This window comes from Monodelphis domestica, chromosome 2 (genome assembly GCF_027887165.1).
Source record: "Monodelphis domestica isolate mMonDom1 chromosome 2, mMonDom1.pri, whole genome shotgun sequence".
NCBI classification, from domain to species: domain Eukaryota; kingdom Metazoa; phylum Chordata; class Mammalia; order Didelphimorphia; family Didelphidae; genus Monodelphis; species Monodelphis domestica.
Genome location: NC_077228.1, coordinates 129,191,979 through 129,215,030, shown reverse-complemented (window position 1 = coordinate 129,215,030; position 23,052 = coordinate 129,191,979). Strand labels below are relative to the sequence as shown.

Here is a 23,052-nt window from a genome sequence, read left to right as displayed (position 1 = left end):
AATGGTCAAGGGACAAAAATAGGCAATTTTCACATGAAGAAATCAAAACTATTAATATGCACATGAAAAAGTGTTCTAAACTCCTCCTGATTAGAGAAATACAAATTAAACGAACTCTGAGGTACCACCTCACACCTAGCAGACAGGCCAATATCGCAGCAAAGGAAAAGTGATAAATGTTAGAGGGGGTGTGGAAAAAATTGGGACACTAATACCCCATTGATGGAGTTGTAAATTGGTCCAACCATTCTGGAGGTCAATTTGGAATTATGCATATAGGGCTTTAAAAGACTGCCATACCCCTGCTGGATTTGTATCCCAAAGAGATAAGGGAAAAGATTTGTACAAAAATATTTATAGCTTCACTCTTTGTGGTGGCAAAAAATTGGAAAATGAGGGGATGTTGATTGATTGGGGAATGGCTGAACAAATTATGGTATCTGTTGATGATGGAATACTATTGTGCTGAAAGGAATAAAGAACTGGAGGAATTCCATGTGAACTGGAAAGATATACAGAAATTGATGCAGGGTAAAAGGAGCAGAACCAGGAGAACATTGTAAGCAGAAACTGATACACTGAGGCACAATTTAAATGCAACAGACTTTTCTACTAGCAGCAATACAATGATCCAAGACAATCCAGATGAATTTATGAGAAAGAATGCTATCCACATCCAGAGAAAGAACTGTGGGAACAGAAACACAGAAGGAAAACACGATCGATTATTTGGTTTGATGGGAATGTGATTGGGGTTTTGATGTTAAAAGTTCACTCTATTGCAAATATGAATAACATGGGAATGGATTTTAAACAATAATACATGTATAACACAGTAGAACTACTTGTCAGCTCCCAGAGAGAGGAAGGAAAGGAGGTGGGAAAATCATGAATGATGTAACCATCGAAAAATATTCTAAATAAATTTTTAAAAAACTGCCCAGGTCTCTTAAAATCAGAAGGTAAGGTAGAAATAGAAACAATACACCATTTAACTTCTTTTTTCTTTTTTTAATCCTTACCTTCTGGCTTAGATCAATACTGTATATTAGTTCTAAGGCAGAAGATCAGTACTTCCTGTCACTATACTAGGCCTGGCTCTCATTTCACCAAGTCACCTAGCTGCCCCTCACTAGTTAACTCTTGAAAGAAATCCCTAGGTTTTTTTTTTTTAATCCTCAAGTTACAAAGACCCGAGCTCAAATCCTGTCTATCACCATTTTCCTCAATAGGAATAATAGTGAGGATAAAATGAGTTAATAAGTGTTGCAAAATTTAAATGACTACATAAATTCTAGCTTTTATATTATAACAATCTTTTAAATATTTTATATAGTCCTTTTGATGTAGTTTATTCTGTAATCCTATGTATTTTTATTTATGTATTTAAAAACACCATTTGGAGAACAGGTCCATAAGTTTCACCAGACTTCCAAAGGGGTTTAACCATACTAGACGGCATAGACATACTAGTTCTATTCTTAAATTCCCCTTGGCCATCTTCTATCATTCAGCCAGTCACTTTCTTGAACCTTTTGTCCTATAAATCAGTATGAGCCAAAATCAGGAGTTCAGGCTACAGACATGGAAGCCTTACCACTTCTTTCTCTCAAGGTTCCCATTGAAGGAGTATGATAACTATAACTTTAGTCCATTACGAAACATTATATACGCTACCTGATTGAACCATTAAAACAACCAGGTGAGGTTGTAGGTATGGGACCTGCTAAGTGAGCCGGCTAGGTGATGCAGAAGAGAAGTCTAATGGGGTGCCAGGAAGACCCGAGTTCCAATCCGACCTCAGACAATTAGGAGTAGGGTAGGACCCTGGGCAAGTCAGTTAATTTGTTTTTCCATTCACAAAGTGCGGATAATAATAGCACCTACCTCCCAGAGTGGCTGCGAGGACCAAATGAGATCGTGGTGGTAAGGTAAAGTCAGTAAAAGCTGATTATTGTTATCCCTAGATAACTTGGGGGATCCCGGTACTCAGAGAAGTTAGGTGACTTACCCTAGGTCACACATCTCCCTCCCACCCCGGCACCGGCCCTATCCCTGGGGGTTAGGGGGGGTTATGAATGTTGCCCACCTGCTGGATCTCCAGCTCCATGTCCGTCTGCTCACGGCCCACCAGCTTCATGGGGAAGCTGGTCTTGGGCAGCAATACCGTCTCGCGGTACTTGCCGCCCTCTGAGTCCTTCTGCTGGTTTCTGGCCCCGCTGGTGGTGATGGCCCTCTGCAAGAAGCTCTTCGTAGTCCCCAGCCATCCCAGACCCCACGGAGGTCGGCGCAACCCACCCACGCCTCCGGCTGACGCAGCTGTAACAGCAGTCGCCGCCGAGGCCTGGCCATGTCTCAGGCCCCAAAGCATGGCGAGGAGGCGGGGGCGAGAGAGAGGATACCTGCTCCTGGCAGGGACAGAGGAGCCGCGCTGCCCCGCCCCAGGATCTCAGAAACAACCCCTGACCCCACTCTACTCAGGCACGACGCACGCGCTAGAGGCGCTTCGGAGCGCATGCTCAGTCTGTTCCAGTAGCTGCCAAAACAGTCTTGCGCTCCCATCTGGGTCTTGGGGGGAAAAGCAGAAGGTAGACGTTAATCACTCTAGTAAGTATTTATTAAGCGTCTTCAGTGTTTCATGCGCTACGCTAAACAAAAAAAAAAAGGGAAAAGACAGTCCCTGCTCCCAAAGAACTTTCTATCCACATAATAAATGGCCTATGTTCTTGATTACACCTTAGATAGAAACCTGATGCAGGTCAACAAAGACCTAAAAATATATGTGTGTAAATTGTATATATGTATGTAGAAATATAAACATTTATAATATGTTAAAATACAAAGTCCTTTTTGTTAAAAGTTCTCATATAAATTTCAAAAACACTCAACAAATATGTCTAGTATTTTTCTATATTTTCTTCAGCCTATATCTATACTTGTCACAAGATGAAAGATTTTAATTGATTGATTGCTCTTTGAACACTGCTTTTGTTCAATAAAAACTGAGAATATTTTATGTAACACCTCCAATGATCCAATTAGGAAACTACACAGAGCAAATGCCAAATGATGCCTTTTTAGTTCCATAAAGGTTCCTGCAAGGATTCTTGGATATTAGATTCAGTGATCTGAAAGACTGATAGATATTTCTTGCAATCTTTAGAAGTGCTGCTGTCCTCTGCTTCTCCATTCTGCTGATTGCTCTTTTGTAAATAGCTCTGTTAAGACCTTCCCAGTTCTGAGCTATTGCAAGAGCAAAAAAAAAACTGTATCCTGATAGCAAAGATAGTAATTTCTTCAGTATATCCCTGAATACAGGTCTGCCATACCATAGTTGAAATCTTCCACAATACTGGAGTGGGGGTGCAGGGTCCCCAAGAAACCCCAAGTCTCTGGAGAAATCCCAGGTCAGAAGGAGTACATGAGGAATTCCCTGAACCTGAACCCTAGGAATACAGGTGTCAGAAGAAAACTGACCCTGATGAAACCAGAGAGAAAACTGCATAAACAAAAGATTTTCTGGGAGATATGTTTCCTTCTGTTTTAGAAGCAATTTCCTTATTTTATGATGAAGGCTATAGCATGGATATTTACCTCTGGTTTGCACCTCAAACATCAATAGATTCTCAGAGATGTGCAAATTCCCTACCTTTATGTTCAGGGCTTAATATGTTACAAACGATGTATACCTATGCTTTTACCCCAGATATCAAGGCACCTCATATGGGAATGTCACTTGATCCCCCTTGTTTCCTGCTTCCTGGCCATTTGCTCTAATAAAATCCATTTATTTTCCAAAGATTTGTCGGGGCCAGGTAATTTTCTAAGTAGGTATTCTCCTGAAACTGATAAGATCAAGCTCTCCCACAACAATATCATTGAACATCATACAGAAAGGTCTCCATTTTTTTTTAGCTGGTTCTGATTTGAGCTCTTCTGAATCCAACACATCTATGCATGTATGTTGGATAGAAACCTGATTCAGCTCAGTAAAGTAAAAGCTACCTCAGTGGGCAGAGTGCTTAGCCTAGAGTTAGAGAGACCTGAGTTGAATTCCATACTCAGACATTCATCTGTGGGACCCCGGACAAATTATTTAATCTCCATTTGCCTCAATTTCCTTATTTCAAAATGAGGATGTTAACAGCACCTAAACCCCAGGAATATTGTATCAAGTAATATGATATCTTTTAAGTTCTAAGCAAAGTCCCTGACACATAGTAAGCCCTACATAAATAAATGCTAGCTATTATTATTGTCATGAGACTTCTATAAGATATATATGAAAAATCTCTTTGCAGAAACATTAAAGGGTTAAATGCCAGCTATCAAGTCATTAAACATTTATTAAACACCATCTATGTGCCAGGCATGATGCTAATAGATGGGATTACCTAGAATAGTCAAAAAACAAAAATAGCCCTTGCTTTCAGGAGCTCATAGGCTCTACAAGCTTAGTCTCTCCCTCCTTTAGTCCATTCTAAAGTTTAGTTTCATCAATTCACACCTCCACTTCCCTCCCCATTCCCCCAACTCCCATTCAATAAACACCATTGTCTCCCTATTACCTCCAGGATCAAATATTTTAAAAATCATCTTTGGGGCTTTAAAGCCTTTTGTAATTTCATCCCTTTCTACCTTTCCAGTTTTATATCAATAACACTGACCTCTTGCACATTCTATTTCCCAAGTCCACAAATTTTCACTGACAATCCCCCCATCCTTGGAATTTTGTCCTTTATCTTTGCCTCCTGGTTTCCCTGCTTTCCTTTAAAGTCTCTGCTAAAATGCTCCTCTGTACAAGAGACCTTTCCCTGTTTATTTCTTATTTGTTCATTGTTGCTTCCATGTTAGACTGTGAGCACCTTTAGAGCAGGGACTATATTTTTGTTTATCTTTCTTTGTATTTCCATTCCTTGGAACAGTTAATGCTTGTCACTTTCTTACTTTGTATTTCCAGTCCTTGGAACAGTTAATGCTTGTCACTTTGTGTAACTGGGAAGATACTCCAAATAGACACAAACAAAAGGGAGACAGAGATAAGTCTATTTTTGTGGATATATGTATGTATATATGTAAATATATATGGGGTGTTCAGGCAATGTCTCCTAGTGAAATGGGCAGATAAGAATAATTTGTTCCAATGGCCATGAAAATAGGTAATGGATAGGCCTCAAACCCGTTGATGAATTAGGGGGATGTTTTATATATGTATGTATTCATGGAGAGAGAGATGCATGTATATACACATACATATATACTAACAAAAATAGACCTGCCTCTCTCTTGTTTGAATATGTGAGTATATGTACATATGTACACAAATAAACACACATTTATGTGTGTATATATAGTGAGGAAGCTAAGTGGTAAAGTGGATAAAGCACCAGTCCGGAAGTCAGGAAAACTTGAAAACTTGAATTCAAATTCATAAGCTCACTGATCTGTATTTGCCTCAATTTCCTCATTTGTAAAATGATGATGATGATAATAATAATAGCACTTCCTAGGGTTATTGTAAGGATCAAATGAGATAAGCCTGTAATTGTAATTGTAAAGCGCCTGACACACAGTAAGCAGCTGCACAGTTGTCAATTATTACCGAAATAATTACTATTAAAATTGCTGTTAATATTAGTGATATTCTCTGGAGGTAGGTGTATGAACATTAGGTATGTGGCCGCGAGAATGAAAAATTGTGGCCTGCAGGTTAATGATTCTTTTTATTAACTCCCTTACTTTGTAAGAATTTATCCCGAGGACCACCAGTTCACCCCCCACCCCCCAAAAACTCGTCCTCCTACCAAAAGGACAATTAGATATTAACTGCGTCTTCCGGACTACGGAGGAGTTCGAGTGGGGAATGCTGATTTTGCTTGTTTCTCCAGAGTGCTGGTTGCTGTTAACAATTGGGATTAGAATCTTTGACAGCGCTTGCCCTGGGTAATCAAAACGGTTCCCGGGTAGAAAGGTAAGGCTGGCTTCTGGCCTTAGGATAGAAGCTAAGAACCAAAAGGGCCAGTGTAGCTTTAAGCCGAAATGACTGCCAGTTAAAGAGGGCGGGCATCTGTCTCTAGGGTAGAAGTGGGTAATTTAGTTTGCTCTTTGGACGACCAGCCTGCCTCTTGCGCACGTAGGGAGAAGAGCAAAAGTTCTAGGTCGAAGGAAAACGAGAAGAGATTTTTTTTTTTTTTAAGGAGCTACAGAAAGCGGAATACAAGTGAGTGCTTTTGACATGCGTCAGGCGGTCGCCTATTCCATCCTCATTGGCTGTAGCGTAGTATATTTGGAATGACCTCTATTCTAGAGAGGACGTCCTACGGGAGGCAATGAGGGACCTTCCCCTAAAAACGCGTTTTTTCTTTTTTTTTTTTAAGTATTTTTCATCTGGGTGGTTTTCTTGGTCTATCACAAGTAACTGAAGCAAGTTTGACTCCTTTCACTACCACACTCATTCTTTAAGTAGCTGTTTGCATCCATCTGAGGGTATTCAGGTACTCATTAATCTAATTAATTAAAAAATTTGGTTGAGGCTGGATTATCCCCCCACTCCCAAGACTTTCCAGTGCCAGGCCCTGGGAGTAGAGAGAGTGCTAACACTACACTTAGTTATTGGGTTATGACTTTTTTTTGGAATGCCCTGGAACATTTTTATAGCTGGTGTAGCAAGGAACTGTGGCAGACTTGAGTGCTGGTCTTAGGCTGGTTGTTCAAATAAAATCTCAATTGCTTTTCATATACATCTAAGGATAAAGAAGGAAACAAAAATACTAAATCATTTTCTATCACCCTTCCTTTAGACTTTTTAATTGTAAATTCACTTTACAAACTTGTATTAAATGCAACATCCTGTATTGGGTGTTAGTCGCATGATAGACCTCCATTTTTCTATTATTGGATCAAAGAATAATGACTGTGGTAATGGAAAGAAATTAGCCTGTTTTGTTTCAAGGTTTAATTTATATAGTATCAAATGAATGGAAAAAATCACAAAATATTAGGTATTTGGGAAACAGGGTCAAGTATTATTTTGTTTGTTGTTTTTCAGTTGTGTCCAACTCTTTGTGACCTTGATCTCATTTGGTGTTTTCTAGACAAAGATCCTGGAGTAGTTTACCATTTCCTTTTCTAGTTCATTTTACAGATGAGGAAACTGAGGCCAATGGGGTTAAAAGACTTGCCAAGGGTCCCACAGACAGGACGTGTGTGTAAGGCCAGATATGAACTCAGGAAGATGAGTCTGACTTCAGGTTCAGTGCTCTATTCACTTCACCACCTAGCTGGCCCAATTACATGGTAAAAAGGCACAATCGAAAGTATTCTAAAGCAAGAACTTTCAAATATTTTGAATAATGAAACACATTCTAACTTTGAGTCTTTATTGTTAAAAAATGTACCCCAACTCTGACAGTTATTATGTTATCCTGGGCAAGTTACAATCTTTTGGTGCTTTGGTTTTCTTACCTATAAAATAATGATAATAATACTTGATTGTGAGACTCAAATGGGATGATATCAGTAAATGACTTTGCAAACTCTGAAATACTATATAAGTATAAATATTCTATTATTATTGTTGTTGGATGCTATTAGGATGGGGCCAAAGGCGATCTAGCAAACACAGTATGTCCTCTGTTTCACCCTTATATGATTTGAAAATCACAAGACTATAGCTAAAAGTTTAATTGTATCATTTTTTAAAATTTTTATTAAATTTTCAAGCTATGGTCTTGTTAAATGTACTTATATCATGGTTCATCAGTATCTTCTCTTCAATGCAATAAAAGGCTGGTATAAGTTATAACAGTTGTTGATCTATCCTGACAGCCCAAGATTGGATCTTAGTAGGTTCTTTGATGCTATCTTAGTGTCATCACTAGTTTACAGTTTACAAAGTCAACCTGCACCCAGAGAGAAGAGGCACTGTGCCTTAAAGTTCCTTCTCTATCTTGTCATCCAAACCTTTATACTATTTTTCTTTAAAACCTTTATTTTCTATCTTAATAAGAGCTCTAAGACAGAAGGGCAAGGGCTAAGCAGTTGGGGTTAAGTGACTTGCCCACGGTCACACAGCTAGGAAGTACCTGAGGCCAGATTTGAGCCCAGGTCCTCCCTGTATAGAGCCCAGGCTTGTGAACTAGCTGCCCCTACCTGTGCTCTATTTAAAAGGTGCCATATACCTGGGACATAAATTTTTTGACTCAACTTTTTCTCGGTGTTGTGATAACATATCACATCAGTAACATCAACACTCAGTAGTAAGTAGTAGAAATGATTTTTAGAATTAGACTGATAATTTGGTGGCCAAGGTATTCATAATCTAACTTAGTGTTAGGTGTATTTTTGATTCAATACTGTATTTTGAGCATCAGGTAAGAAAGAGTTAAAATTGGGAGGGTTCTAGGACCCAGAAGGTTTGTAGATCTAAGGGGAGGAAACACGGATTGAATTGAAATTCTGATTGTATACTAGGAAGTTGCCTGTTTCCCGGTACCTGGCTTTGTGCTTCACATATATCTGCTACAAAAAGAGGTATTTTTCTTTGGGAGTTATCATTTATCGAGAGTCTTTGCCAAATGTTAATAGTAGGGGAAGAATTAGGATCCAACAAGGAGCTCTCAGTTACAGATCATATTTCATTACCCAGAACGACTCGATTTCTCTGAACAAATAAGCCAAGATTTGTTTGTCTTTGGGAAAAGATGGGGGAAAAAAGATCACATTTTTCACAATAATGATTAAATTACTTATTTCATTTAGCACTAAAGAGTGCCTAAGAGGCCCAGGTGGAGATTATTGATTATTTGCAGCCTGACAGTGAATGACTCAAAAAGTTCGTATTTGCCTTTCTCCCTGTTTCTTCTAATTGTGTAGATGGATTCTGTTTTGGTGAGTTGCTCAACCAGGGTGTGGTGGGAAAGAAAAAGAAAATCATTAAAATATTTTCTTTGGAAGAAAGATAAACAAACCTACAAACCTGTAGGAAGAGAGCATAGTCATAGGTGAGGTCTGGTAGGACTTAAATGATCAAGGAGTTCAAAGGTAATGAATGCCTGTCAAAGTTTACAGTGAAGGAAATTGGTTTGCTTTTAACGAATAAAAATGTTAAGTAAGATTAGGACAAAGTGGCAGCACACATTGAGGGATTCTGAGTGTTGTAAACCAAAATGTATTATCAAGTAGAGATTGGAAGAATATGTTTGTTTTAAAACCTCTTAGGTCTGTGTGAACAGAAATGTGAAGGCCAGTTCTGTTCATGCCCTTTCTCTTTTCAGTGTTTAAGCAGGCTCTGAATGAGTAATAACAGGTAGAACTTCTGTTTTAAGCATGAGGCCTTCTGTGCTGTGCACTCTCTGCAAAAGAGAAAAGTGAGCCTGGTGATTGTGTTTCAACAAAGAGAACACGAACACAGTTATTTATCATTTCTGTCAGGTTTTTTTGGTCCATAAGAGAGCTTTCAAGCACTTTATATTTTTATCATTTTCACAGTTCTATAGAGAATATAGCAAATGTTTTGTAAATAGTGACATGGAGTGGTTGGAAAATTATGTTTGAAATAAGGAGCTCTTCTATTTACTACATGTTGGTCAGATTCATACTCAGGGCTTCATTCTTCTTATCTGTATAATGAAGGGCCTGAACTTGACTTTTAAGGTTCCTTTTAGCTCTCAATTGTATGATCCTGTGACTGTAAAACCTATAGAAACATGAACTATCAAGAGCATTATTATTATTGAGGGGCAGCTGGGTGCTCAGTGGGTTGACAGCCATGCCTAGAGCTGGAAGGTCCTGGGTTCAAGTGTGAACCCACACACCTCCTAGCTCTGTGAGCCTGGACAAGTCACTTCACACACCCCCTTACTTAACCCTTACTGCTCTTCTGCCTTGGAACTGATACACAGTATTGATTCGAAGATGGAAGGTAAGTTAAAAAACAAACATTATTGACTATTCTCTTGCCCAAGAACTTCAGTCATTCTAAATTCTGTTCTGTGCCTACCCTACTGGACTCTTGTTTGTGATGAAGGATGTGTGTAATAAGTTGTGTGCAGGTATGATTAGTACCTTAGATTTGCCCCTGCCTTGGAGCTAATCAAATTTCCTTTGGAAAGACATTGTACTTGCACCTGGAAGCTGTTTATTTCTTTGTTTTGTCTAGGCCACCAAGTAATTGTACCTCCTGTGACTTCCTGGTGGAAAATATGGTCTGTTTTCCCCAAAGACTTTGGCTTCTCTTTTCATGTTGTTATTTTCCTTTATGTGTTATTTATCCTTTTTATATACATATATAAGGAAAAAGAAGCAACATGGTGCTATAAAAAGAGCCCTGGCTTTGGAATTGAAGACAGTCATGAATCCTCTTTCTGTGTATTCTCTGGCTGTGTGTTCCTGAACAAAGCAATTAACTTTTCTAGAATTCCTTTTACTTATTCAAAAAGAGGAGGCAGGACTGTAAGACCTTTGAAGCTCCTCTCAGATATAGACCTCTATTTCTAATGATCTATGCATCCCCTTAAAAAGATGATAAGCAAGTAGCTGTTGAATTGTATACTTTTTAACCTTAGAATCCCAATATCTTTAGTAGAGGCAAAGTAGGGCAGCTAGGTGACAGAGGGCTGATAGAGCACCAGACTCATCTTCTTAACTTCAAATCTGGCTTTAGGCACTTACAAATTGTGTGACCCTCAGCAAGTCACTTAACTCAGCCTCAGTTTACTAATTTATAAAATAAGCTGGAGAAGGAAATGGCAAGGCACTGCAATATCTTTGTCAAGAAAATCCCAAAATGGGGTGACAAAGTCAGACTAAAACGATTTAACAACAAAAAGTCAAAGTGATTAATTAACATATTGCTGGGTTCAGCATTAGGAAGATATGATCCTATTCCTCCTCTAACACACCTATTAGTTATATGTGACAAGTCACTTAAATTCTTTAGGTCTTTGGTAACTAACTCACTAGACTTTATCTGGGACAATTCCCTAGAACTTTACTTTTTTTTTTACTTTTACTTTTCTCTTTATTGGTAAAAGGAATTACAGCCAGGGGATTACCTGTGCTTAAGCTCAGGTCATTTGTATGTTTTTGAAGTATTATCTCAGGGTAAAATTCATATTTGAATAAATTGTCTTATAAAATTACAATTTAAAAAATTTCACAAAGAGTAATAAATGAACCTTGAAAAGTGTTTTAAGACTCCAAAGCAACAGTTACTTGATTTTAAGACATGCTTTGTCAGTTAACCTCCATTAAAGTCCCAACCAAGTGCCTCATCCTTCTGGCATGATGGTGAATCTGGATTTAGAAGTTAAGTCAATATAAAGCACAAATTCTGGCAGATCTCATGAGTAGAAAATGATTTAATTACCAGACCTGAAACTGAGTGTCTATTATCTAAAAACCAATCTATGTAAATTAGAAGTTCTTCAAGGTATGCCACTTAGTACAAGGAAAGTCTGGAACAAGTATTCTCTTAACTTAACTTTCATTAATGTCAATTTCCTCATATTTAAAAAGAGGGCATTGGATAGATGATCTCTAATAACCTTTCCCAGTTGTAAAATCTGATAATCCTATGATCACCAGAAGGTGAAAACAAAAAATTAACCTTTGTTGGCCCTTGCTTCCTTTGAAGCTTAGTTAAAATTTTGCTTTCTACAGGAAGCCTTTCCCAGTCTGTAATTGTCTCTGGCAATGCTAGTGCCTTCCTTCTAGGAGTGCCTCCAATTTGTCCTGTCTATATCTTGTACATAGATTTTTGCATTTTTTTCCCCTTTAGAGCAGGGGATCTTGATTTTTTTTTGATTGTTGTTTTTTTTAAGCCTTATGGCTTAAAATAATGCCTGGCATATAAGGAGACATTTTTTTAAACCTTTATCTTCTCTCTTAGTATTGTAAACCTTAAAATTTCTTAGACTTATAAATGTTGGAAATTTCACCATTGGAAAATTTCATACTTGGAAAAAATTTCCTACTGATAGTAAGAACTCTATTGGAATGTGAACCCCCTTGGCATGGGAGGATCCTTCTCCTCCCTACCTAAGACTACTTTAGGACAGAAACCTTTTGCTAAACAATGGAAAGGGCTTTGACCTATGCTTAAGCATAGAACAGGAAGTTCTTTGAGTCATGATTGATTTTAGAATTGATACAATAGAGATACTTGGAATGACAGAACCAGGCCTTGGAACGTCCAATCTCCACCCTACTCAGAGTAAAAGGATTTAGGAAGGGCTGCAGCAAGGATCAAGATGTAATTATTTGAGAATATGACCTTCAACAGACATGTGCAAAGGGGCAGACCTCTGGGCGGTCCTGGGTTAAGCTAGAGCCACCATTGGCACAGGGAAGACATGGACAGTGATTGGTAGATGTGAGAACTGAGGGGAGGGAACTTAGATGGTTTCCTTAAAGATAGCGGGGTCTGAGGCTCTGGGAGGAGGTTTTTGCTCTGAGAGGTTTTGCTCTGAAGGAGTCTGAGAGGAGAGAGGTCCTGGAGGGAGAGCTCCTGGAGAGGTCTGAGAGGAGGGCTTGCTCTGAAGGAGGCTGGAGGTGGAGGCCCATGAGACCGTTTCTCCATTTTGGTCACGTAAGTGATAGGGACTGATCTCTTTTCTTTGCCTCAGCTATCTAAGGGCTTGGGCCTTTGGCCCAGCCTAAGCAGAGGGGGTATTAAGCCCTATTCCCTTCTCTCCCCTTTCTCTCTCTCTCTCTCTCTTTCTCTCTCTCTCTCTCTCTCTCTCTCTCTCTCTCTCTCTCTCTCTCTCTCTCTCTCTCTCTCTCACATACCTTTCTTCCTCCTGTTTGTAATTAATTAAAAACTCCATAAAAGGTTGACTGCTGACTTGAGTTTTCATTTAGGAATTATATAGCTGAATTCCTTGGCGACCTTAAATTAATATATATCAGTCTTTTAAAGTGATTTCCATATCACAGTATCAATTCTAAAACAGAAGAGTGGCAAGGGCTAGGCAGTTGGGTTGAGTGATTTGCCCAGAGTTACACAACTAGGAAGTGTCTGAGGTCTGACTTGAACCCAGGTCCTCCTGACTGTAGGTCCAAGGTTTTATCCACTATACTACTTAGCTGCCCTCATGTAGTAGGCACTTAATAAATACTTGTAGATTAGATTAGCAACTCAGGAATGTTAACAACCAATTACTAAGGCCCTGAAAGATTATCCTCTCTATATGAAATAAGACTGAAGTTGTCAATAAAAAGTACAAATGAACTGAGTGAAAAACAAAATTGCTTGGATTCTTTTGGGGACTACTATCATTATACACAAGTGCTTTTAGATAGGTAATATTTTTCTTATAGACTACTGAGGATAGCAAGTTTGTGGCAGCATTAATACTATGTATTTAGTTAAGTTCTAAGCCTTTATGCAAATATAGGAATAAATTAAATTGATATAGTTTATATTGCCTATATGAATGTATAACAGAGGGCTTCTGTTGACTTCTTTTCAGTGTTAATCATGGCTTCCAGTCCAACTGTCTTGATCCGTTTGGTTGCTTCTGCATATTCTATTGCTCAGAAAGCTGGAATGATAATCAGAAATGTGATGGCTGGGGGCGACCTTGGAATTGTGGAGAAGGTACTACTAAGAGTCACATCTCATTTCATACTAATTTTATGTTCACGTAGATACAGCTAAATTATTCTAACATTCTAATGGTCAAAAGAATGTTTTTATATTGGGAAAATATAAAAGCTTTGTGCCATATGCATGAGGCAATGATAATTAGCTAACATTTACGGAGTATTTTGTTTACAAAGTATTTTACATATCCTCTATCATTTAATCTTATCAGAAGGAGCAATTGGAAGTCTTGAGCTTTATATGTGGCCTGCTTAGTTGTGAGCAGGATCCCGAAAAACATTGTACCTAGATTCAAAACTTGCTTCTGACACTCATATCTTTGCAGTCTTGGACACTTAACCCAGTCTTGGGTTTCAGTTTCTTCACCTGTAAAATGAGGAGACTGAACTAGTTGACTTCTGAAGTCCATGTCAGCCCCAGATCTATGATCCCATGAGTCTTAGAGCCCAGTCTTCTACTTAAATCGCTTGCCTTTGTGATTATTGGCTAGCCCTTGTATAATCAATATATTTCAAACCCTAGTTTGTGGTAATTTATGAGAAGCCACACAATCCTTGGCAAATGTGGCAATTCTAATAAAATGTGACAGTTACTAAAAAGTGGTTAATCTTGAAAACACTTAAATTTTCATTGTTCTCAGAGACCTTTGATGATATAGTATAATCTGTAATCCAGATATAATAGTTTTCTTTCCAATACAATAGTTACAAATTGGGACAGTATTTATAGTAGCATTTAACTAAAAGAACTATCACTCAATTTAAAAAATATCCTCGTATTTCTTTTGTCTGTGTTTAGTCCTGGTAATATCATACCACTAAGTACAAATGTAGAGAAACTGGTTTTTTTGTGTGTGACTAATAAAGGCACCACTAAAACATTGTTTGACTAATACAGGCTTTCCTTAAACTTGCAAGAAACTTTGTTGAGTACTGTATCATACCTTTGTTTATGTAAGCAAATTCTGGAATTAGTTTAATCAGGGACATTTTACTGATTTACTGATTGAAGAGAGACAATAACTGTATAAATTCATAGTTTCTAGTAATAATAAATTCATAGATTCAAGTAATAGCCAAACCAGTCCTCACCATTCTTCTGTCTTAGAACTGATACTTAGTATTGATTCTAAGATAGAATGTAAGAATTTTCTTTTCTTTTTTTTTTTTAAACCCTTACCTTCCGTCTTGGAGTCAATACTGTGTATTGGCTCCAAGGCAGAAGAGTGGTAAGGGTAGGCAATGGGGGTCAAGTGACTTGCCCAGGGTCACAAAGCTAGGAAGTGGCTGAGGCCAGATTTGAACCTAGGAATTCCCGTCTCTAGGCCTGGCTCTCAATCCACTGAGCTACCCAGCTGCCCCCTAAGAATTTTCTTTAAAAGAATAACTTATTTTTAAACAAAGGTCACTGATTCAAAGGGAACAATTCAAATAAGGGCAATGCAGAAAGAAAAAAATTTACAAATATTTGTGTTGTAAAAAATTATTTGAAGTTAAAAATGTACAACATGACCATCTTTCACTTTTAAATAGAAATTTAAAATGGAATTAAATATAGGAAGCCAGCCTATTACAATTGCATGAAAATAAGTTTGAGAGAAAGAGAATGGGAGTGGAATTTCCAATAGTAATTTGTAGAGGAAAATAATCAAGAAATGTTTTTAACTGGGTACTTATGAAAGTCTAGACACCAAAGGCTTTATTCCATTTGAGAGTATATACTATGCATTATGTGTGTCTTCCTGCTTAATGTGGTCACCAATTAATTTGTTGTGCTGCAAAAACAAGATGGTCTCCCTGCTAGAATAGACAAAAAATTAAAAAAAAAAAGGACTTGCAGAGCAACCTTCTGTGGTCGAAGTTGTTAGAGAAGATGAAAGAAATATTCCAAGAAGGAAACAGAAATTTAAAATTACATGCAAAGAGGGCCATCAATACTAGGGGCCAGAGGCTATTTAAGAGCAATTGCTTTAAGAATTAAGAAAATATAACAGAAAGAGAAAATAAACTGAATCATTTGAGCTATATTACAAATGTAACATTCAATGCCCAGAGGAAGATTTAGAACCTATTGAAGAACGCTGCAATGAGGTAAGAAACATTTATTAAGTACTTGCTAGTTTTTTCCTACCCTGTAAGAAACATGCTCAGTTTTGAGATTACCAAAAAAAAAAAGGCAAGGGGGAAGCTGGGTAGCTCAGTGGATTGAGAGTCAGGCCTAGAGACGGGAGGTCCTAGGTTCAGATCTGGCCTCAGACACTTCCCAGACAAAACACAGTATTGATTCCAAGACAGAAGGTAAGGGTTTTAAAAAAAAAGGCAAAAACAGTCCCTTATCTCTAGGAGCTCATATGCTAGGGAGGGAGATAAATGATAATATGCAAATAACTTTGTACACATATATATATATATGTATATATATATATATATCTTTATATATATTTCTTTCATTATTATATATGTTGGGGAGAGAGAGAGAAAAAGAGAGAGAATGAAAATAATGGAAGGGGAGGTGGGTACTAGAGGATAGAATAGGCCTCCTTGTAAGTAGTAAGTTCTCCGTCATTAGAAAAATTCAAGCCAACAGTCAATGACTGTCAATGTTGTAGAAGTGATTTCAGTGTTGGGAAGAAATGTTTGATTAGATGACATTCAAGGCCCTTTGAACTCCTCAGATGCTTTGAGTCCTGCTTTGAAACAAAAGGGGCTGTGATGGGGAAAGTGGGTGTGGTAGAGGTAGAGCAAAACTACAAGAATTTGTAGGGCTGTTTCAAAGATAGAAATAGTATTCATTACTGTAGGACCTAGACTAAAAACTGCATAACCTTCTCACAGTAATTTTCATCTTTTGTTGTAGACATCCTCAATAGATTTACAAACCAAAGCTGACCGACTGGCACAGATGAGTATATGTTCTTCATTGGCACGGAAATTCCCCAAGCTAACAATAATAGGAGAAGAGGTAAAAGTTTTCTGATGACAAAATTTGCCTTCTTTTTGATGATTTTAAAATTTAATAAGTATCACTTGGAAATTTCTTAACTAATTATAAGTGCATATTATTGTCCTAAAGCAGTGGTTTCCAAACTTCATGTTGCAAATGCTTTTCTTTCAAAAGGTTTTTTCTCCATAAAACAATCCACCTTTGGGTAATTTTATTCAAATAGATAATTACAATTTTATAGCAAAACACAAATCTTAAACACCTAATAATATACATGTTTATTTGGCCAAAAATTGGCTAACGATGTCATATTAATGAGGAAAATAATATTGTGAGCTGTTTTCTGGTTTTATGATGAAATTTCCCAAAACATAGTATCTTTGTTATTGTTACTTATTCTTTTTTTTTTCCCAGTGGATAGCTAGGTGGTCCTTTGGGCCTGAAGTCAGGTAGACTTGAATTCAAATGTAACTTCATACACTTACTAGCCACAGTGATCCTGGGCAAGTCCGTTAACCTTTCTTCATCAGTAAAATGGATATCTCAGGGTTGTGAGAAACAAGTGAGATAACAATTCTAAAGTGCTTAGTACTGTGCTTGGTTCGTAGAAAACAGTTTTAGGTTAGCAATTACTTTCCGACTATTAATGAAGCCCAAATTTACAAAGGCGAGACGTTACCAACGTCCGTAAAACTGGCATTTTCTTGTTTGACAAACCCCTAAAGCCCAAACGTGATTTTCTGGTCCACTGGCGTGTTACGTTGCAATATATTGGAGGTTGGGAGCAGCTCAAGGGAGGAGTCTAGGAGAAGGACCCGTCTATCCGGGGCAAGCGTGCACTCTATCCTCCGCCCGCGAGGGGGCTGCAGTCTAGGTGTCTCTTTCCTCTTTCTTCCTCTGAGACAGCTGCTGTCCTCCTCCCTTTAGGAGGGCTGCATCCAGGACTTCCGGGTTCTGCACAGTTCCGCCCCTCTCCTTTCCTCGGACCTGGTACTTCCAGGGCTCTGAGCACCTGTTCCTAATATCGCAGTGGGCCAGAGGGTTGGTCATGTCTGCGGCAGGGGCAGCTGCGACCCGTGGCCTTAAACCCACGGCTCCCTACATACCCCCTGCCGGGGATGGCCCCGGCAGCCGAGTGAGCTTCCTGGGCCCCCGACCCCCGGCTGCGGTGGAGGCCATGGTTCGGGAGGTGCGAGGCTTGGACAAGGATTTATTCCGGCAGCTGCTAAAGGTGGTGGTTAGCGCCCTGCAGGGCGAGGACTGTCGGGAGGCCACCCGGCGCCTGGTGGACTCGTCGCCATTGTCAGAGTCGCAGTTTGGAGTCCTAGTCGCTGGCATGTATGCGCTGCTCCGGGAGGCCCTTCGGCTGCCTGCGTCTGCCCTCAAGCCAGACGCCTTTAGGGAGGACCTCCAGCAGCTCCAGGTGCCCGACGAGTTTCTGGCGGATTTTGCCACTGTTATCTTCGGCAGCCGGCGCCCCGACCTGGAAGGGCTTGCTCGCGAGCAGGGCGCTCGCCTCCCCACGGTGGAAGACTTCAGGTGGAGGGTGGACGTGGCCATCTCCACCAGCTCGCTGGCCCGTTCCCTGCAGCCGTCCATCCTGATGCAGCTGAAGCTCTCTGATGGGAAGGCCCATCGCTTTGAAGTGCCTGTTGCCAAGTTTCAAGAACTAAGGTACAACGTGGCCTTGATCCTGAAAGAAATGAATGACCTAGAAAAGAGATGCAGTCTTAAAATCCAGGACTAATGCTCGCTTGTCGGTGGATTAAGTTCAGCAACTCCCCAAGAAGCCTGCTCTGTGATAATGAAGGAACCTAGAATCATGAAACATGTCTCCCAAACTCTGTGCCGTTTCTCTTACTTTGCTGTAAATATTTTTCAATTAAAAATACTGATTGAGAAAAAGAACAGTAAGTTAGGATTTTTTTCTTCCTCAAAAAAATTCTAATGTAAAAGATGACAGTTTATGCCTGAAATCGGTTTTATATGATTTGTGAGGAAACAATTTTAAATAACTAATAAAGACAGAAGACTTTATAGAAAAAAAAAACCATCTCAATTCAGATCTATTCACTGTTCTTATTCTGATGAAAAGCATGTGCCACATTTGTCCTTTGTAAATAGGTTCCTTATCTAGTCATATTTAGAAATATTGTCTATATCTTTAAAATAAGAATTGTTTTTGTAGGGTAGTTAAGTGATTAATAAATATGTCTTCATTTTTAGGGTAGTTTTTTTAAAAAATTGGGAATCATCAAAATATTTTGTAAAGTTTTATTCCTAAATTTTTTGAAAGAGTAGAGACTTAATCCCTTTCTGGATTAGTGTACTAATTTGAGGACCTTGCATTGATTTATTTAGGGGGTCTTAAGTTTTTATAGCATTCCACCAAATATAAAGCTTTAAGAGGAAAAAAATTAAAATATTATTAATTTGCTTCATCTTCATTATTGTTTCCTCCCTCAAAAAAAATTGGCATTAGTTTCTTTTAGCTCAAACTTTTAAGAGTATTTAAGCCAGAGAATTGCATAGTACTATTGAATGGAAGTCTTCAAACTTTTTTGTTTCCTGGACTCCTTTACATTTTTTTCTTTATATATATATATTTGTTTTTTTAATAACTTTAAAAAAATTTAATAACTTTATTTCTGCCTTAGGATTGATACTGTTTCATTCTCAGTAAGAACTAAACAATTAGGGTTAAGTGAAGTGATGAAAGCCACACAGCTACAAAGTGTCTGAGGTCAAATTAGAACCCAGAACATTCTGTTTCCGGGCCTCGCACTCTGTTTACTGAGTCACCTAGCTATCCCTTTATTACTCCTAAAAACTTATTGAAGACTCCCATAAGACTGTTGGTTAATATGGATTTTATCAATCCATATTTATGATGTTAGAAATGAAAACCTCTAAATTTAAAAAATATTCAGTGAACAGTAAATTCATTACATGTTAACACCTAACATTTTTTCAAAAAATAATAAAAAATTAAGCAGATGGTATTGTTTTAGATATTTTTGCAAATCTCTTTAATGTCTTGACTATGCAAGACAATTAGAGTCTCATCTGCATCTTTATTATACATTTTGATAGGCTGTTTTAGTTGGAAGAATATGAAGAAAATCTCTCATGGAGATGTATAATTAGAAGGGAGGGGAGTATTTTAAAAGGTCAAAATTTCTTAATATTGTTGAAAAAGTTTTGAGAATATGGACCCCCTGAAAGGATTTCAGAGATGCCTCAGAAATCAGGACACCCCACTCAGAATTACTTCTATAGAAATACTTTTCTTAACCCCCAAAATTTCTTAAAATTTTGTAAAAAACCTTTCTTTTCTGACAGCTATATAGTCTTTTACCTTTTTAACTTGTAAAGTGAGCTATACCCTCATGTTTTTCAATAAAAATGAATATGAAACATTCAGTAAGTTCTGCATATGGACATTTTAAACTTCTACTTGTAGACCAGCACAATGGGAAAAGCCCATAATTTGCAGTGACAGAACCTGAATTTGAATCTTGGCCCCTACTGCTTAATATACTTGTCACGAAGGTTGGATTAGCTGACCTCTAAAGACCCCTTTTGCTTTAGATCTATGTATATATGACCATTGTTATATCTAGACATCACATTTCCCCCATTATATCATTTTTGTTAAATTCATAAGTTGGGAAAATTTTCTTTGACATTATTATAAATGGGTTTGTGCAGTTACAAATTTTTCCCGACATTGGTTTCAACAAATTCTCAAACACAGATAATTGTTGGCATCCTTAAATTTACATATTCCTTCATTTATTTAAAATGCAAAATCGAAAGATTTTAGTTTCTTATCTAATTGCTGAAGTATTTTGATCTGAGAACTTCCCGTTTTTGTGCAATCAGTGCACAAAAGATAAAACAGTCTCTTGAAAGAGCTTACATTTCAACAGCCAAGTACACATGCCAGAATAGTATATATGAAACAAGATAAAGAGAATAAGAAGTATTTTCATACAGGGGTATTAGGAAGTGCAGTGAATAAAGTGCTAAGACTAAAGTCAGTTAGACTTATCTTCCCAAGTTCAAATCTGGTCTCAGACACTAGTTCTGTTACATACGGCAAGCCACATGCTTGCCTCAGTTCCTCATTTGTAATAATGGGCTGGAAAAGAAAATGACCAGTCACTGATATATTTTAAAAAAACCCAAATGGGGTCACAAAAAGTTGGCCATGACTGAAAAATGACTGTATAACAGTTACTACAATGTAATTTGAGATTGAGGGGAGTAACATTTGAATAAATCTGGAAGGTTATCATTTGGTGTCACAACGAATAATATCAAAGTTCAAATACAGCCTCTGATAACTGTAAGTCACTTAAACTTTGCCTCAGTTTCTATTTCACAGAATTCTTGTGAGTCACAAATGAGATAATATTTTTAAGACACTTAGTATAGTGCCTGGCATTCTAGTTCATGTTTCATCTTGGAGGAAGGAAGGAATTTTGTAAACCCAAGTTTTGAGAGAATATTTTCCAGGCATAAAGGGCAGTTTGCAAAAGTACAGACAGAATAGATGCTGATGTCATTAAGAAACAGAAGGGAAGGTCAATTTAAGTGCATTGTAAGAAAGGTGGGCTAAGGTCAGGTTATGACCTTGTCCTTTTTTCAATTTTTAGCTACTCATGGATTTTCTCTTCAAAATAGCTGTTTTCCATCATAAAATGATATTGTTGCATTTGTACAAAAATTAGTTAAAAGATGCAAGATGCTTAAATTTAATTCTTGTAGTTTTTAAAACAACTATAACCATTTAAAAATTTTTAGTTGCAGAATTATTTGGAAGTCAGCTTATATGTCATACTTAAAAATGATGTTAAATATAAAAGATATTATACTTCTTTTAACTTGCACAAAGGATTGTTTAATTTAAAATTTAAACAGTTATTAAAATACCGCTAGCATCTTGTAATGGCAGATTGTGCTGAGTTCAGTCTTCAACGTCAACTCAGATTTGACTTTGTGCACAGTGTAGTAATTGTTAATTGGAGAACATTTTCCATAATAGTCTTGCTTTTCTTGACTTTGCTTTGAATTTTTTTGATTTTTAAAAGTAGGTTACCTGTGTGATAATTATACAAAAAATTTTTGCTAATTTTGACTAGTGCTTCATCCCTGTGTTCAGGACTTTCATGACCACAGGGGGAACACCCCCCACAATTCAAAAAACTTTAGTTAGGTTTAGCATATCAAAAGATCATATATTTAGAACTAAAGCAATCTCAGGCCAACAGATAAAGAAACTGAGACCTGGAGACAATTTGTGTCTTACTCAAGGTCATATAGGTAGTAAGTAGTAAGAGAAAGACTTGAACCAAGATTCTCTGGCTTCAAATATAGCACTCTGTATTCACCATACTTCTAATTAAATGGAAAGTATGATATTATTAAATTTTAACATAGGAGTACCCCTTGGCTTAGACCATGGGACTAGCCACCTATATCACTCCCTTACCTTCACTCTGTTATGTGGTCTTATACAGGATTCAATGATAGAGAAATCCACTGTTAAAGGGAATTGCACTTTAAAATTGCTTGATTTGATAATAAACTGGTCCACCATTGCTATTCAACAAATTTGCTTTTAGCCCTTGCCTAAGGTTTCCCCAAAAAGCAGCAAGTGAGAGAGTGAAGAGTTCTATAAAAAAAAAAAATACTGTACTCGCTCTTATTGGCATAAGCTTTCCAAAAGTTTTTATTAATTTGACCATTCAAAATTCATGCAATGTTCTCTTTAGGGAGAAATGTCCAAACTACCAAGTTCCTTATACCCTCAAACATCTCTCAATACAATTCATTTTGAAATAACATTTATAGGATACTTCAACAGGAACATTTCATAATATAAAACAGTCACAGTTCAGGGTTAACATTATGTTTCATCAAAGGATAATAATTACTTTTGGTCCTTGCTTTTGAAGAATCAGTTTCCAGAAACTACTTAATTCTTCCATGTTCATTCTTTTCAAGAGCTTTTATTTTGATTCTTACCCTAATTTGATTAAGTTGAATCTTAACTTTAGAAGTTATCTTCTAATTGCCTATGTAGTACATTTTGTTGTTTAGTCCTTTTCAGTCATGTCCAACTCTTCATGATCCCATTTGAGGTTTTCTTTCTAAGATACTGAAGTGGTTTGCCATTTCCCTCTTGAACTCATTTTAGAGGTGAGGAAACTGAGGCAAACAAGGTTAAGTAACTTTCTCAGAGTCACACAATTAGTAAGTGGCTAAAAGCCAGGTTTGAACTAAGAAAAATGGATCTTCTTGACTTAAGGTCTTATACTTTATTTACTTTGCCATATAGCTGCCCTATTTAAAATTTTATTCTCTGAATAGAATATAAACTTCTAAGGAGCAGGAACTCTTGTTTTTGTAATTCCAGGAGCTAGCATAGTGTTTTTATATAGTAGACATTTAATACTTGTTGGCTTGGATTGGATAGTAGAAAGGATAGAATAATC

The 23,052-nt window shown here is 37.6% G+C and overlaps 2 protein-coding genes across 5 annotated transcripts in view; both read left to right on the top strand.

Annotated features, from left to right (window-relative positions):
* The first annotated feature begins 2,155 nt into the window (after positions 1 to 2,155).
* Positions 2,156 to 23,052, top strand: part of BPNT1 (3'(2'), 5'-bisphosphate nucleotidase 1) — a 37,970-nt gene continuing 17,073 nt past the window's right edge. Inside the window, exons 1-3 of one of the 4 annotated variants that reach the window (XM_056815960.1) lie at positions 2,156 to 2,607; positions 13,473 to 13,600; positions 16,463 to 16,567. In XM_056815960.1, the coding sequence (XP_056671938.1) occupies positions 2,229 to 2,607; positions 13,473 to 13,600; positions 16,463 to 16,567 (612 nt within the window). In that variant the 5' untranslated portion in view covers positions 2,156 to 2,228. Of the gene's footprint in view, positions 2,608 to 5,851; positions 5,972 to 6,081; positions 6,221 to 8,404; positions 8,533 to 13,472; positions 13,601 to 16,462; positions 16,568 to 23,052 lie in introns of those variants that run through there. The other 3 variants (XM_056815961.1, XM_016430176.2, XM_016430177.2) reach the window with 3 other exon arrangements.
* Positions 17,104 to 18,599, top strand: COMMD5 (COMM domain containing 5). Its single transcript, XM_007481415.3, has one exon. The coding sequence runs from the start codon at positions 17,598 to 17,600 to the stop codon at positions 18,294 to 18,296; it is 699 nt and encodes a 232-aa protein (XP_007481477.1). The 5' UTR covers positions 17,104 to 17,597; the 3' UTR covers positions 18,297 to 18,599.

Bases quoted from the DNA above. Each gene is read 5' to 3' on its own strand.
- COMMD5 (XM_007481415.3), top strand. From the start codon at position 17,598: ATGTCTGCGGCAGGGGCAGCTGCGACCCGTGGCCTTAAACCCACGGCT.